At 39.4% G+C, this 17,205-nt stretch overlaps 1 protein-coding gene across 1 annotated transcript in view; it reads left to right on the plus strand.

The window, feature by feature from the left end:
• Positions 1 to 17,205, plus strand: part of PIEZO2 (piezo type mechanosensitive ion channel component 2) — a 497,782-nt gene that overhangs the window by 345,605 nt on the left and 134,972 nt on the right. Inside the window, exons 14-16 of the mRNA XM_082257361.1 lie at positions 8,150 to 8,264; positions 8,350 to 8,576; positions 11,828 to 11,976. Coding sequence (XP_082113487.1) covers positions 8,150 to 8,264; positions 8,350 to 8,576; positions 11,828 to 11,976 — 491 coding nt within the window. The remainder of the gene's footprint in view (positions 1 to 8,149; positions 8,265 to 8,349; positions 8,577 to 11,827; positions 11,977 to 17,205) is intronic.

The raw sequence follows: 17,205 nt of genomic DNA on the forward strand, positions 1-17,205 counted from the left end.
CAATTCAATTGATCCTCAAAGGTTTTTATTGAATAGCGGAATAGGAAATATGATCAAAAAAAGTGTATGTATCTCGCACGTACACAACCACACTAGGCCCCAATTACTATTGTTTGTACCCCTAAAAGGCTAGATGAGGAGTAGGGGGGGTATGGAACAGGCAGCACCCTCAAACCTTCAGAAGTATGAGATGAACCCCAACAACTTGGAAAGGTGGATCTCTCTCACACGTACCGACACAGACTATCCCGCAATTCAATTGATCCTCAAAGGTTTTTATTGAATAGCGGAATAGGAAATATGATCAAAAAAAGTGTATGTATCTCGCACGTACACAACCACACTAGGCCCCAATTACTATTGTTTGTACCCCTAAAAGGCTAGATGAGGAGTAGGGGGGGTATGGAACAGGCAGCACCCTCAAACCTTCAGAAGTATGAGATGAACCCCAACAACTTGGAAAGGTGGATCTCTCTCACACGTACCGACACAGACTATCCCGCAATTCAATTGATCCTCAAAGGTTTTTATTGAATAGCGGAATAGGAAATATGATCAAAAAAAGTGTATGTATCTCGCACGTACACAACCACACTAGGCCCCAATTACTATTGTTTGTACCCCTAAAAGGCTAGATGAGGAGTAGGGGGGGTATGGAACAGGCAGCACCCTCAAACCTTCAGAAGTATGAGATGAACCCCAACAACTTGGAAAGGTGGATCTCTCTCACACGTACCGACACAGACTATCCCGCAATTCAATTGATCCTCAAAGGTTTTTATTGAATAGCGGAATAGGAAATATGATCAAAAAAAGTGTATGTATCTCGCACGTACACAACCACACTAGGCCCCAATTACTATTGTTTGTACCCCTAAAAGGCTAGATGAGGAGTAGGGGGGGTATGGAACAGGCAGCACCCTCAAACCTTCAGAAGTATGAGATGAACCCCAACAACTTGGAAAGGTGGATCTCTCTCACACGTACCGACACAGACTATCCCGCAATTCAATTGATCCTCAAAGGTTTTTATTGAATAGCGGAATAGGAAATATGATCAAAAAAAGTGTATGTATCTCGCACGTACACAACCACACTAGGCCCCAATTACTATTGTTTGTACCCCTAAAAGGCTAGATGAGGAGTAGGGGGGGTATGGAACAGGCAGCACCCTCAAACCTTCAGAAGTATGAGATGAACCCCAACAACTTGGAAAGGTGGATCTCTCTCACACGTACCGACACAGACTATCCCGCAATTCAATTGATCCTCAAAGGTTTTTATTGAATAGCGGAATAGGAAATATGATCAAAAAAAGTGTATGTATCTCGCACGTACACAACCACACTAGGCCCCAATTACTATTGTTTGTACCCCTAAAAGGCTAGATGAGGAGTAGGGGGGGTATGGAACAGGCAGCACCCTCAAACCTTCAGAAGTATGAGATGAACCCCAACAACTTGGAAAGGTGGATCTCTCTCACACGTACCGACACAGACTATCCCGCAATTCAATTGATCCTCAAAGGTTTTTATTGAATAGCGGAATAGGAAATATGATCAAAAAAAGTGTATGTATCTCGCACGTACACAACCACACTAGGCCCCAATTACTATTGTTTGTACCCCTAAAAGGCTAGATGAGGAGTAGGGGGGGTATGGAACAGGCAGCACCCTCAAACCTTCAGAAGTATGAGATGAACCCCAACAACTTGGAAAGGTGGATCTCTCTCACACGTACCAACACAGACTATCCCCCAATTTAACTGATCCCCAAAGGTTTTTGATTAAATAGCGGAATAGAAAATATGATCCCAAAAAAGTGTATGTATATCACACGTACACAACCACACTAGGCCCCAATTACTATTGTTTGTACCCCTAAAAGGCTAGGAGTAGGGGGAGTATGGAACAGGCAGCACCCTCAAACCTTCAGAAGTATGAGATGAACCCCAACAACTTGGAAAGGTGGATCTCTCTCACACGTACCAACACAGACTATCCCCCAATTTAACTGATCCCCAAAGGTTTTTGATTAAATAGCGGAATAGAAAATATGATCCCAAAAAAGTGTATGTATATCACACGTACACAACCACACTAGGCCCCAATTACTATTGTTTGTACCCCTAAAAGGCTAGGAGTAGGGGGAGTATGGAACAGGCAGCACCCTCAAACCTTCAGAAGTATGAGATGAACCCCAACAACTTGGAAAGGTGGATCTCTCTCACACGTACCAACACAGACTATCCCCCAATTTAACTGATCCCCAGAGGTTTTTGATTAAATAGCGGAATAGAAAATATGATCCCAAAAAAGTGTATGTATATCACACGTACACAACCACACTAGGCCCCAATTACTATTGTTTGTACCCCTAAAAGGCTAGGAGTAGGGGGAGTATGGAACAGGCAGCACCCTCAAACCTTCAGAAGTATGAGATGAACCCCAACAACTTGGAAAGGTGGATCTCTCTCACACGTACCAACACAGACTATCCCCCAATTTAACTGATCCCCAAAGGTTTTTGATTAAATAGCGGAATAGAAAATATGATCCCAAAAAAGTGTATGTATATCACACGTACACAACCACACTAGGCCCCAATTACTATTGTTTGTACCCCTAAAAGGCTAGGAGTAGGGGGAGTATGGAACAGGCAGCACCCTCAAACCTTCAGAAGTATGAGATGAACCCCAACAACTTGGAAAGGTGGATCTCTCTCACACGTACCAACACAGACTATCCCCCAATTTAACTGATCCCCAAAGGTTTTTGATTAAATAGCGGAATAGAAAATATGATCCCAAAAAAGTGTATGTATATCACACGTACACAACCACACTAGGCCCCAATTACTATTGTTTGTACCCCTAAAAGGCTAGGAGTAGGGGGAGTATGGAACAGGCAGCACCCTCAAACCTTCAGAAGTATGAGATGAACCCCAACAACTTGGAAAGGTGGATCTCTCTCACACGTACCAACACAGACTATCCCCCAATTTAACTGATCCCCAAAGGTTTTTGATTAAATAGCGGAATAGAAAATATGATCCCAAAAAAGTGTATGTATATCACACGTACACAACCACACTAGGCCCCAATTACTATTGTTTGTACCCCTAAAAGGCTAGGAGTAGGGGGAGTATGGAACAGGCAGCACCCTCAAACCTTCAGAAGTATGAGATGAACCTCAACAACTTGGAAAGGTGGATCTCTCTCACACGTACCAACACAGACTATCCCCCAATTTAACTGATCCCCAAAGGTTTTTGATTAAATAGCGGAATAGAAAATATGATCCCAAAAAAGTGTATGTATATCACACGTACACAACCACACTAGGCCCCAATTACTATTGTTTGTACCCCTAAAAGGCTAGGAGTAGGGGGAGTATGTAACAGGCAGCACCCTCAAACCTTCAGAAGTATGAGATGAACCCCAACAACTTGGAAAGGTGGATCTCTCTCACACGTACCAACACAGACTATCCCCCAATTTAACTGATCCCCAAAGGTTTTTGATTAAATAGCGGAATAGAAAATATGATCCCAAAAAAGTGTATGTATATCACACGTACACAACCACACTAGGCCCCAATTACTATTGTTTGTACCCCTAAAAGGCTAGGAGTAGGGGGAGTATGGAACAGGCAGCACCCTCAAACCTTCAGAAGTATGAGATGAACCTCAACAACTTGGAAAGGTGGATCTCTCTCACACGTACCAACACAGACTATCCCCCAATTTAACTGATCCCCAAAGGTTTTTGATTAAATAGCGGAATAGAAAATATGATCCCAAAAAAGTGTATGTATATCACACGTACACAACCACACTAGGCCCCAATTACTATTGTTTGTACCCCTAAAAGGCTAGGAGTAGGGGGAGTATGTAACAGGCAGCACCCTCAAACCTTCAGAAGTATGAGATGAACCCCAACAACTTGGAAAGGTGGATCTCTCTCACACGTACCAACACAGACTATCCCCCAATTTAACTGATCCCCAAAGGTTTTTGATTAAATAGCGGAATAGAAAATATGATCCCAAAAAAGTGTATGTATATCACACGTACACAACCACACTAGGCCCCAATTACTATTGTTTGTACCCCTAAAAGGCTAGGAGTAGGGGGAGTATGGAACAGGCAGCACCCTCAAACCTTCAGAAGTATGAGATGAACCTCAACAACTTGGAAAGGTGGATCTCTCTCACACGTACCAACACAGACTATCCCCCAATTTAACTGATCCCCAAAGGTTTTTGATTAAATAGCGGAATAGAAAATATGATCCCAAAAAAGTGTATGTATATCACACGTACACAACCACACTAGGCCCCAATTACTATTGTTTGTACCCCTAAAAGGCTAGGAGTAGGGGGGAGTATGGAACAGGCAGCACCCTCAAACCTTCAGAAGTATGAGATGAACCCCAACAACTTGGAAAGGTGGATCTCTCTCACACGTACCAACACAGACTATCCCCCAATTTAACTGATCCCCAAAGGTTTTTGATTAAATAGCGGAATAGAAAATATGATCCCAAAAAAGTGTATGTATATCACACGTACACAACCACACTAGGCCCCAATTACTATTGTTTGTACCCCTAAAAGGCTAGGAGTAGGGGGAGTATGGAACAGGCAGCACCCTCAAACCTTCAGAAGTATGAGATGAACCCCAACAACTTGGAAAGGTGGATCTCTCTCACACGTACCAACACAGACTATCCCCCAATTTAACTGATCCCCAGAGGTTTTTGATTAAATAGCGGAATAGAAAATATGATCCCAAAAAAGTGTATGTATATCACACGTACACAACCACACTAGGCCCCAATTACTATTGTTTGTACCCCTAAAAGGCTAGGAGTAGGGGGAGTATGGAACAGGCAGCACCCTCAAACCTTCAGAAGTATGAGATGAACCCCAACAACTTGGAAAGGTGGATCTCTCTCACACGTACCAACACAGACTATCCCCCAATTTAACTGATCCCCAAAGGTTTTTGATTAAATAGCGGAATAGAAAATATGATCCCAAAAAAGTGTATGTATATCACACGTACACAACCACACTAGGCCCCAATTACTATTGTTTGTACCCCTAAAAGGCTAGGAGTAGGGGGAGTATGGAACAGGCAGCACCCTCAAACCTTCAGAAGTATGAGATGAACCCCAACAACTTGGAAAGGTGGATCTCTCTCACACGTACCAACACAGACTATCCCCCAATTTAACTGATCCCCAAAGGTTTTTGATTAAATAGCGGAATAGAAAATATGATCCCAAAAAAGTGTATGTATATCACACGTACACAACCACACTAGGCCCCAATTACTATTGTTTGTACCCCTAAAAGGCTAGATGAGGAGTAGGGGGAGTATGGAACAGGCAGCACCCTCAAACCTTCAGTATGAGATTGTGTTCACTGTACCCCACAAAGATTGAGTTCACTGCACCCCACAATGATTGTGTTCACTGCACCCCACAAAGATTGTGTTCACTGCACCTCACAAAGATTGTGTTCACTGTACCCCCCAAAGATTGTGTTCACTGCACCCCACAAAGATTCTGTTCACTGTACCCCACAAAGATTGTGTTCACTGCACCCCAAAAAGATTGTGTTCACTGCACCCCAAAAAGGATGTTGTTCACTGCACCCCAAAAAGGATGTTGTTCACTCCACCCCAAAAAGATTGTGTTCACTGCACCCCACAAAGATTGTGTTCACTGCACCCCAAAAAGATTGTGTTCACTGCACCCCAAAAATGATTTTGTTCACTGCACCCCAAAAAGGATTTTGTTCACTGCACCCCAAAAAGGATGTTGTTCACTCCACCCCAAAAAGATTGTGTTCACTGCACCCCAAAAAGATTGTGTTCACTGCACCCCACAAAGGATTTTGTTCACTGCACCCCAAAAAGATTGTGTTCACTGCACCCCAAAAAGGATGTTGTTCACTGCACCCCAAAAAGGATTTTGTTCACTGCACCCCAAAAAGATTGTGTTCACTGCACCCCACAAAGGATTTTGTTCACTGCACCCCACAAAGATTGTGTTCACTGCACACCAAAAAGGATTGTGTTCACTGCACCCCAAAAAGATTTTGTTCACTGCACCCCAAAAAGATTGTGTTCACTGCAGCCCAAAAAGATTGTGTTCACTGCAGCCCAAAAAGATTGTGTTCACTGCAGCCCAAAAAGATTGTGTTCACTGCAGCCCAAAAAGATTGTGTTCACTGCAGCCCAAAAAGATTGTGTTCACTGCAGCTCACACACAGAAAAATGGATGTGGATCACTGACACCTGCCTATCTCCAATCCCACACCACACAGCAATATCGATTGTAGTTTGTAGAACACAGTTTCCCTAAAATTCAGCAGACTCTGTCCCTAACAGGATTGAGAAGAGATCGTAGATCAGGATTGAGTGCAGACCCCACCCCCCACACAGCAATATCGATTGTAGTTTGTAGAAGACACTGACCCTATATAATTCAGCAGACTCTATCCCTAAAATGCCTACAACTCGCCCTGCCTAAACACTCCGACCTGTCCCTCAATTCTATCCGGACACAAATGGTTTTTTCCTGCCTATCTTTCCCTAATCAGCAGCCAGCACGTTGATGTGTGCTCTGTCCCTGAATCTAAGCAGCATAATGACGCCGCTGCGGCTGCCTCGAACTTATAAAGACTTGGTCACATGCTTCAGACGGCCAATCACAGCTACTGAGACATTTGCAGGCATGGCTGGGATGGCTTAAGGCACACCAGTTAAACGATTGTTGATTGGCTGTTGAAAGCCCGCCATGAAAAGAGCGCCAAAGCATGCAAAACCCGGAAATAAAACGACCGAACACGGATTTTTACCCGAACATACAGTAAAGTGTCCGTGTCCGTGTTCGGGTACAAAAAATCCAATTATTCGGTACGAACACGAATAATACAGTCCGTGTTCGCTCAACACTACTAGTGTATGCTCAGCAGATTACAGCGGATTGTATTTTTCTCCTCCACATTACAGCATCAAGAAAGAAAAAACAAAACATCCATAGTGATTCACCTTTTAAAATCTCCATTATTCACACACTCACAAAGAATATTACTCACATTATGCAGTGTATTCAGTGCATCACACCACCATCAAAAGTAAATACGCTGCCGGTATTTAGCTCTGGCTGGCTATAGTAGATACTGCACTTCCTGGACCATGCATGACGATGTCATCTGGACAGCCCTGACCCTACACAGTTCGTCACCAGGACACGTGAATTCCTCAGGGGATATACTGTATATATATATATATTTATTTAAAGATATATACCGTATTTATTCTAGTATAACGCGCAAAATTTTCTACCAAAAAAAAAAATCAAAGTTTGGGTGCGCGTTATAAACGAGGGCTGGGGTGGGGTGGCAGTGGCGGCCGGTCCATTGAGGGCGCAGGCGAATTGTGAGTTCGCACTGCGCCTTTTCCGGGCTGCAGCCACTCACTGTACGCGAGGGCAAAGAAAAAAAAACGTCCCCTCGTCGCGTACAGTGGGCGGCCCGAACTGGGGGTGAGAATTCTTATTATCCGCTGTATGGTCGCCGCTTCATTTCCTCGCCTCGCCCACACGTTACGGTAAGCATTGCTTTTGTACAATTCAGTGTTCTTCATATTTTAATTGATATACTGGTAAATATTGTTACTGGTAATTTTATTTCGGTATTGTGTTTATACCAGTTTACGTTGTCAATAAATTATTTTTATCATGCCCGCACGTGTTCAACAACGTTTTTTTTGTCAATTACAATGCTTGGTGTGAAACAAAATTTTATACCGATTTTTAATCGAAAATTAGGGATGCGCGTTATACACGTGTGCGCGTTATACTCGAATAAATACGGTACATTTTTACTTAATTACCATTTTAAGAAACCATCTCCAAAATCCCACTGTAGATTGTGCAGTATATAGCAGATATAATGTAGAGTTTCAATATGCATCAATGAGTGGTATGCTATTATTTGGTAACATGTAGAAAAGTAAAGAAAAATGTATTTTAATGAAGTGCAGAAATTATGACAGAGCAGTGTAACTGAACCTATTCCTTTACAACAGCAAGTGTGTTTGATTAAACCTTTCTTTTTTCCTTTATTTGATTTAGATCCTTTTTAATGTTACGTTCTGGCTTTTGCTCAGACAACACCTTACTGAGCAAAAACAGTTGAAGGTAAAAGAAGCGACTTTATCAGAAATCAAAGTTGGAAGCCAAGACAAAGGTAAGAAAACAATAGCATTCATTTAGGTAAATATTACATTTATAAAGCTTCAGGAATAATTGAATCTTGTATCCATGCTATTTAGAAGATGAAGTCCAAAAAAGTGAAGAAGAAGAAGAAGAAGAAGAAGAAGAAGTAGATGATCAAAATGATATCATGAAGGTGTTAGGAAACATGGTGATGGCAATGTTTGTTAAGTACTGGATATACATTTGTGGAGGAATGTTCTTCTTTGTGAGTTTCGAAGGAAAAATTGTCATGTACAAAATCATCTACATGATGCTCTTCCTTTTCTGTGTGGCATTGTATCAGGTATGTGTACTAAACTTGTTGTTCAGTCTTGCCCTCCCTCTCCTAAGAATTTACTACAACATGATGATTGTTTTCTAAAAATAGCATTAGACAGGGTGATTTCCCCACCTTCCCCTCTTCTATGGAGAAGAGTGAAGGTTCAAAAGTATTAGATATGTATCGTTGACAGCTTTGAGTAAGATTTGTATTGGGCCCATCCCTTAATGGGAAGATATATCCTCACCTGCTGTTCTCGGCTCTGTACTTGCTCATCAGAGCAGGAAGAGAATAACCTTACACTGACATTTATAACAAAAACCCAAAACACTAGCTAAAGATTTTAGCTAAAGCAGACACTATACTGCAAAATATATTTTTTCTTTAAGCAAAACTCCAGGTAAATAGCTAAAAATTCAGTTAAAAGGCAAATATGTTTACTGTTTAACCTGCGCATGGATTTGTAGTTTCTCTGTGATTAGGGTCCTTAACACTAAGTGATTAGCTGCGTGCCCATTCATGACCATATTTTAACAGCACAGGGATGTTCAGGTGATAATGCATTTGGATGCCTACAGTCCTATAGATGTCTATTGGAACAAGCAGCTGCACGGACACATGCTATTTTATTTAAGATTGGTTGGCCAGGAATGTGTCTCCTGTCTGGCAATTTGGGATCGTCGGCAGAATTTAAAATCACACTACAATAGTGGCAAAAAGCACCATGCATCTTTAGGTGCCATTCATTTGTAATGGCACCTCAAACGTGGTGTAGTTTTGCCACGGTTATCATGTGATAAATATCACGGCAATCGTGGCAAACTGTATTGCACAAAGCTTATTGCCCAAAAAGAAGCTCCTGCTCATAGTAGAAGGCTAACAGACCATAAATAACATATTTCATGCTCAGCTTGGAAATAAAAGACAAGTAGCAACATTATACAGTACTACTATGGTTCTAGTCTGAGTATCAAGTGTATGTAATCTTAGAGTATCAGAAGAAAACAAAGGGAAACAAAATATTAGAATGAGTATAAGAACTAGGGTACATACATTGTCACAGAGGAAGCCTTCCTCCATGGCAGTTAGAAATAAACCAATAGCTAAAAGGATCCTTTACAAACCTTTGGTTGTGTATTCCTACCAATAGACCCAGTGTTTATAGAATGTTTTGGGAATTGGCATTCATTATAGGCAATACGTTTCTTGTATGCTTTCCTTAGTTAGGCCTATATGTCTTTTTACTTCTACTAAATATGAAGATTCCTTAGATTTCCATTTCTTAGCCACCAATAGTCATGCTGTGAATAAAACATGCATGATTGTGGGTGAGATTTACTCAAACTGGAACACTCAGAATCTGGTGCAGCTGTGCATGGTAGCCTATCAGCTTCTACTTAGCTTGTTCAATTAAGCTTTGACAAATAAATCTGGAAGCGGATTGGTTTCTATGCAGAGCTGCACCAGATTTTGCATGCTCCAGTTTTAGTATATCAACCCCTATAGGTCTGAAATTGTTGGATACTTCTCTATTCCCAAAATGAGAACAGCCAAATCAGGGTTCGTTTTTGAAAGGATACCTGTAAAATTTGCAATTAGGGAAAAACGGCATTCCAAAAACCGCAGAGATGCATTCGAGAATTTCAGCATCATATATATATACATATACCACCCAAGTTGGATTTTTTGGGAGATTTCCCAAAATTATGTCTCTCTGTTCTTGCTGCTCCAAAAGGGGTGCAGGAAGTTTATTTTCCCATATAAGCAGTGTAGCTGACTTAGTGAATATAAATTGGAAAAGAGGAGAAAAAGCCAAGTGGAGTATATTAGGAACTGTCAACATCCCAAACACTGAAAAGATACAGACAATGCATGTACATGCAAAGAGAACACCCCTCAGGGACTTTAGGGAGTTCAAAAACAAGAGTAAGTAAAGTTTAAAAGGCTAGTTTGTTTGTATACAATCATAAAAAGGACATTGGTCCATAAAAACTGTAACATATAACATTACAAAGCATATATCAATGAAGTACCGTCAACTAAAAGATACAACCCACAATAGCTGCCTGCTTAGTTGACTAGCTGAGGAGATCTCAAATTGTGACTGACATGTTTCGGAATGAAATCCTGCTTCAGGGAATTTGGGTTACAGAGAAATCTACAATATAATAAGTAAAGGTTAACATATAGAAAAATCAGCCACCTATAATTTATAGGGCAATATATTCAATATGTATCAACAGTTTGATACATTTTTGCTGCTAGTGATACAGAAGCTGAATAAACAAACATTTACATATGATGAAATGTAAATGGAAGAGAATGCTTTCAGATTGGGCTGCAGTAGGACATCTCCTGGCTCACAAAGAGGTGCAGACGTGTAGCCCAACCTGTGTATCCTCAAGGGCCCCACTGGAGAGGTTGGAGCCAAGCTGCCAGTGGGCAACCAAAGAAGCAGAAGGAGGGGGTGAAAAATTTGGGTCTAAAAATCTAAAAACAACAATGTACCATTATAATTATACAGTGTACAGAGGGATATCGGGGATGCAGTGCACAAAGGACAGCCAAAGTAAAATGAGTAAGAGCTGATGAACTCTCATTGGAATCAAGAGTAATCAAGACAAAAAATAAATAAAGCTAACCTGTGCACTGAAGGAGATGTGCATGCATATTCACCAAGTCTGAGCCGAGTCCCAAATGACAGGGACCACATACAGGGCTGGGATTTATATATATTCACAAAATCACACATAATTAAGGAAATAATGTACAGTTGAAACCTGACTCCTGCTTATTGTGGCTGAGGATCTGCAGTAACGCCCGGCCAAAACAGCCCATGTTGTGGGCTCAATTTGAGTGTTTTTTTTTTTCTGCCAAGGGAACTGGAATTTTTTTAAGCCCAGTGTGCATGGAGCCTTAGTTGAAATAGAGGCTCTTTTGTTATAATAATCAGAGGCGTGAAGGACCACGCTTATGATTGGGTGGTTTATACTACAATGAGTATGTAAAACTGTGTTAATCATTAGCAGGGAACACAAGCTGCCTGCTGGAATAAACAATTTCTCTAGATTGCTCCAGATGGCTCCAATGTTTAAAAGAAGGTGGGAGATCAATAAGTAATTATACACTTTACTTTAAGTCACAGAATAATTTCTGGTAAATGTTATTAATGTCTATTTTTCCCTAGCCACATATTTCAGCTCAAATAAATGTTACTAATAAATACCTATGCTAAAATGTTTAAATTGTCCCGATTTTCTCATTTGTAACCTTAGGTTCACTACGAGTGGTGGAGGCGGATTTTGAAATACTTCTGGATGTCTGTGGTAGTTTACACCATGTTTGTGCTTATCTTAATTTATACATACCAGTTTAAAGCCTTCCCACCAATTTGGATGAACATGACAGGATTAAATAAACAGAAGTATGTATGGCATTTGGATATAGGTTTGCACTTTTTACTATATACATTTGAAAAAATATATATATGACTACAAAACGAAGGAATTAGTGCAAGATCTTTCAAAGATATTCACATTGATTTTGTAGACCATTGATAGAATATGATATATATATATATATATATATATATATTAAAACAATTTTAAAAATATCAAAAAAATGAGCGCTGGTAATATAGTGGGCTTGTGTGTATATCTTGTGATGATAAATAAATATATATTCAAGATAAGTGATATAAATAGTATCTGTATCAAAAATTTATAACCAATGTATAAATAGTTTATGATACCTAATAAAATTATAAAATATACCAAATAATATACACACTGTAGTAATATATATTGTGACTTAGGTGATGATTTAAATCATAAATGTGACAAAGGTGATAAAATATAAATAATTAAATTACTGGATTTGCATAAAATCGCATATGACTGACAGTAAAATCCTTAATATATAAAATTATTAGTGCAACTGGTGAAATAGTCTGTGATAGTAAATAAATAAATAAATAGAATCTTCAAAGTGCTTTTGTGCTCCAATTTTGTGCTCTTGGTAAAAGTAGGCAATTTTTGCTTCTTACCAGATCGCTTTAGGTCGCAAGGATCTAAATCGCCTTTGATCCCTTAAAAGGATGGATCAATCCTCCACCAAACTTGTCCACTCCAGGTAAGTAGTTGATGTTCTAGGGTGGATCAGGATCAGGATAGTGGTCTCAGGTAGATGTATGTAAAAAGAAATGGTGGGGAAGCCAAAAAAATAGAATAATTCAGTTTTTTATTAGAACATCAACTACTTACCTGGAGTGGACAAGTTTGGTGGAGTATTGATCCATCCTTTAAAGGGATCAAAGGCGATTTAGGTCCTTGCAACTAGGGATGATCGAACGGTTTGGGTCGACCATCGGTTCGGCCCGAACATTGGGTGTTCGAGGATCGGCCGAATTTAGAACTTTTTGCCCAAAAAGTTCGGAATTCGGCAACCAGAACCGACCAAAATGCAATGGTTCAGGAAATGGGCTTAAAAAGCCTGTGATTGGACCAGAACCATTAGCAAAAGCCAATTGAGGGGGCAGAAGAATGCTAGGAATGTGATTGGAGTGACTAGGGGGTCCATAGTCCAATCATTAGTGAATACGCCCCCCAGTATATAAGATAGCCCCATAAATAACCATAAGAGAGTGGAAGCAGTTCTGTTAATTTTACTTTAAAAGTGTCATTTAGCATTTATTAGTGTGAGAAAAGGGATATCTAGTGTAGTTAGAGTGCTCCTTTACACTTTAGTTAGCTTCAAAAATGTAGTTTCTGTAGGGATAGTATGAAGTGTCAGGGTGACCGTAATGTAGGGTAGGGTGAACTGACAGTGACTGCTATGGCAGGGTGACCAAACCCTTCCATAGCAGGGTGACCGCAATAGAGAAAAGCTAGTTTCTCTTAGGAGACTTTCGCTGCAGGGATATGGCTTCGCCGCCGCCAGCATTTTTGGCTGCAGGCGTTGCTAGTGCTTTTTTGAGCACATGTTTGGAGTCAGACATGACATCTGAACATGTGTATAGGGTGTATATATACACACCCATGTCTGTATATATATATAGGCAAAACATTTGGGGGAGCATACCCATGTATTTCTAAAGCTGCTGCAGCTATGAACCAAAAGACATGTATATTAAAAAAGAATAGTGCGCAAATGCAAAAGAAATAACTACCAAATCTGAAGACAATCCATAAATAAAAATGGGGGTTTGGTCCCACCATATGGCCATATCGTGCTCAAGCCCACTACTGCGTTTTTTAATATACTGTATATATATACCTGCACATATATAGGTGTGAAAGGAGCAGAAAAAACTACTTGCGCTAATGAAATAATTAACACCAATATATTTCTGCTCCTATCACACCTATATATGTCTAGGTGTGTATATACATATAAGTATGTGTGTATATACACCACTATACACAAGTTCAGATGTTTTGCCTGCCTCCAAAGAACCCAAACAAAATGCCCAAAAAACGCTAGCGTCAAAAGAAAAAACGCCCAGGTGTGTTGTTGCAGTCATTTTTTGGGGGGGTTTTGGAGGCAGGCAAAACATCTGAACTTGTGTATAGTGTCCCTGTGAAGTTTCAGCTCTGTAGCATGTCCAGAACCTGAAAAAAAGATAATTTTTCATTAGAGCAGGGATGGTGGGACCCTACTTTTACACCTATATGATCTTTTTTTATGGTTCTGGACATGCTACAGAGCTGAAACTTCACAGGTACACCTTTTAGACCCCCAGACACTAAATCACACAAAAAAGTTCTTAAAAATTGTCATTTTTGATAGATTTTTGATAGAGAGCCAATTATTGAAAAAAAAATTAAAAAAAAAAAATTTCTTTGGATTTAGTGTCTGGGGGGTCTAAAAAGTGTACCTGTGAAGTTTCAGCTCTGTAGCATGTCCAGAACCCCCCAAAATTAGCATTTTCTTATAATTTTTATTAGAACAGGAATACAGCTTCTCTACAGCGTTTTTTCTTGCATTTATCGGGCATTTTTAGAGGCAGGCATGACTTTTTTTTGGATTTAGTGTCTGGGGGGTCTAAAAAGTGTATCTGTGAAGTTTCAGGTCTGTAGCATGTCCAGAACCAGAAAAAAAGATCATTTTTCAGTAGAGCAGGGATGGTGGGACCCCTCTTTTACACTTATATGATCTTTTTTTGGGGGTTCTGGACATGCTACAGAGCTGAAACTTCACAGGTACACTTTTTAGACCCCCCCCAGACACAAAATCACACAAAAAAAGTTCTTAAAAATTGTCATTTTTGATAGATTTTTGATAGAGAGCCAATTATTGAAAAAAAAAAAAAAAAGATTTCTTTGGATTTAGTGTCTGAGGGGTCTAAAAAGTGTACCTGTGAAGTTTCAGCTCTGTAGCATGTCCAGAACCATAAAAAAAAAGATTGTTTGTATTAGAACACTTTCAGCACAGGATGTTGACTTCTCGCTTTTCACACCTTGCCGGTTTAATAGCACTATACACAAGTTCAGATGTTTTTCCTGCCTCAAAAGAACCCAAAAAAATGCCCAAAAAAACGATAGCGTAAAAAAAAAAACGCCCAGGTGTGTTGTTGCAGGCATTTTTTGGGGGTTTTTGGAGGCAGGCAAAACATCTGAACTTGTGTACACACACATACTTATATGTGTTTTACACTTAGACAGATATAGGTGTTATAGGAGCATAACCATATTAGTGTAAATGATTTCATTAGCGCAAGCATATATTTCTGCTCCTATCACACCTATATATGTCTATGTGTGTATATACATATAAGTATGTGTATATATACCCGTATACACAAGTTCAGATGTTTTGCCTGCCTCCAAAGAACCCAAAAAAATGCTCAAAAAAAACGCTAGCGCCAAAAAAAAAAACGCCCAGGTGTGTTGTTGCAGGCATTTTATGGGGGTTTTTGGAGGCAGGCAAAACATCTGAACTTGTGTATACAGTACCACTATACACAAGTTCAGATGTTTTTCCTGACTCCAAAGAACCCAAAAAATGCCCAAAAAAAAAACGCCTGCTATTAAACCGGCAAGGTGTGAAAAGCGAGAAGCCATATTCCAGATCTATAATTGCACTAATACAAACAATCTTTTTTTTTTTTTTTTCAATAATTGGCTCTCTATCAAAAATGAACATTTTTAAGAACTTTTTTGTGTGATTTTTTGTTTGGGGGCTCTAAAAGGTGTACCTGTGAAGTTTCAGCTCTGTAGCATGTCCAGAACCCCCCAAAAAAATCTATAAGTGTAAAAGTGGGGTCCCACCATCCCTGCTCTACTGAAAAATGATCTTTTTTTCTGGTTCTGGACATGCTACAGAGCTGAAACTTCACAGGTACACTTTTTAGACCCCCCAGATACTAAATCCAAAGAATTTTTTTTATTTATTTATTTTTTTTTTCAATAATTGGCTCTCTATCAAAAATGAACATTTTTAAGAACTTTTTTGTGTGATTTTTTGTTTGGGGGCTCTAAAAGGTGTACCTGTGAAGTTTCAGCTCTGTAGCATGTCCAGAACCCCCCAAAAAAATCTATAAGTGTAAAAGTGGGGTCCCACCATCCCTGCTCTACTGAAAAATGATCTTTTTTTCTGGTTCTGGACATGCTACAGAGCTGAAACTTCACAGGTACACTTTTTAGACCCCCCAGATACTAAATCCAAAGAATTTTTTTTATTTATTTATTTTTTTTTTCAATAATTGGCTCTCTATCAAAAATGATAATTTTTAAGAACTTTTTTGTGTGATTTTGTGTCTGTAGCGTCTAAAAGGTGTACCTGTGAAGTTTAAGCTCTGTAGCATGTCCAGAACCCCCAAAAAAAGATCATATACGTGTAAAAGTGGGGTCCCACCATCCCTGCTCTAATGAAAAATTGTCTTTTTTTCTGGTTCTGGACATGCTACAGAGCTGAAACTTTACAGGTACACCTTTTAGACCCCCCAGATACTAAATCCAAAGTCAAAATAAAAAAATCTCTTTTTTTAAATTTTTTCAATAATTGGCTTTTTTATCAAAAATGACAATTTTTAAGAACTTTTTTTGTGTGATTAATAGTCCCTGGGGCATGACCCAGAACCCTAGGCACTTTTTAGGGGCATTTATTGGGTTTTAGGGCTTTAAAATGGTGTTTTTTGATTACCGAAGTTCGGGTCCATTGATTTCAATGGGGTCCTGAAATCCGGGCCGAACTTTCGGGTAGTTCGGATGTTCTGGCCGAACCAAACTTTTCAAAAGTTCGATCATCCCTACTTGCGACCTAAAGCGATCTGGTAAGAAGCAAAAATTGCCTACTTTTACCAAGAGCACAAAATTGGAGCACAAAAGCACTTTGAAGATTCTATTTATTTATTTATTTACTATCAAGGACTATTTCAACAGTTGCACTAATAATTTTATATATTAAGGATTTTACTGTCAGTCATATGCGATTTTATGCAAATCCAGTAATTTAATTATTTATATTTTATCACCATTGTCACATTTATGATTTAAATCATTGCCTAAGTCACAATATATATTACTACAGTGTGTATATTATTTGGTATATTTTATAATTTTATTAGGTATCATAAACTATTTATACATTGGTTATACATTTTTGATACAGATACTATTTATATCACTTATCTTGAATATATATTTATTTATCA

Source organism: Pelophylax lessonae (assembly GCF_965119305.1).
Source record: "Pelophylax lessonae genome assembly, chromosome: 5".
Taxonomy (NCBI): domain Eukaryota; kingdom Metazoa; phylum Chordata; class Amphibia; order Anura; family Ranidae; genus Pelophylax; species Pelophylax lessonae.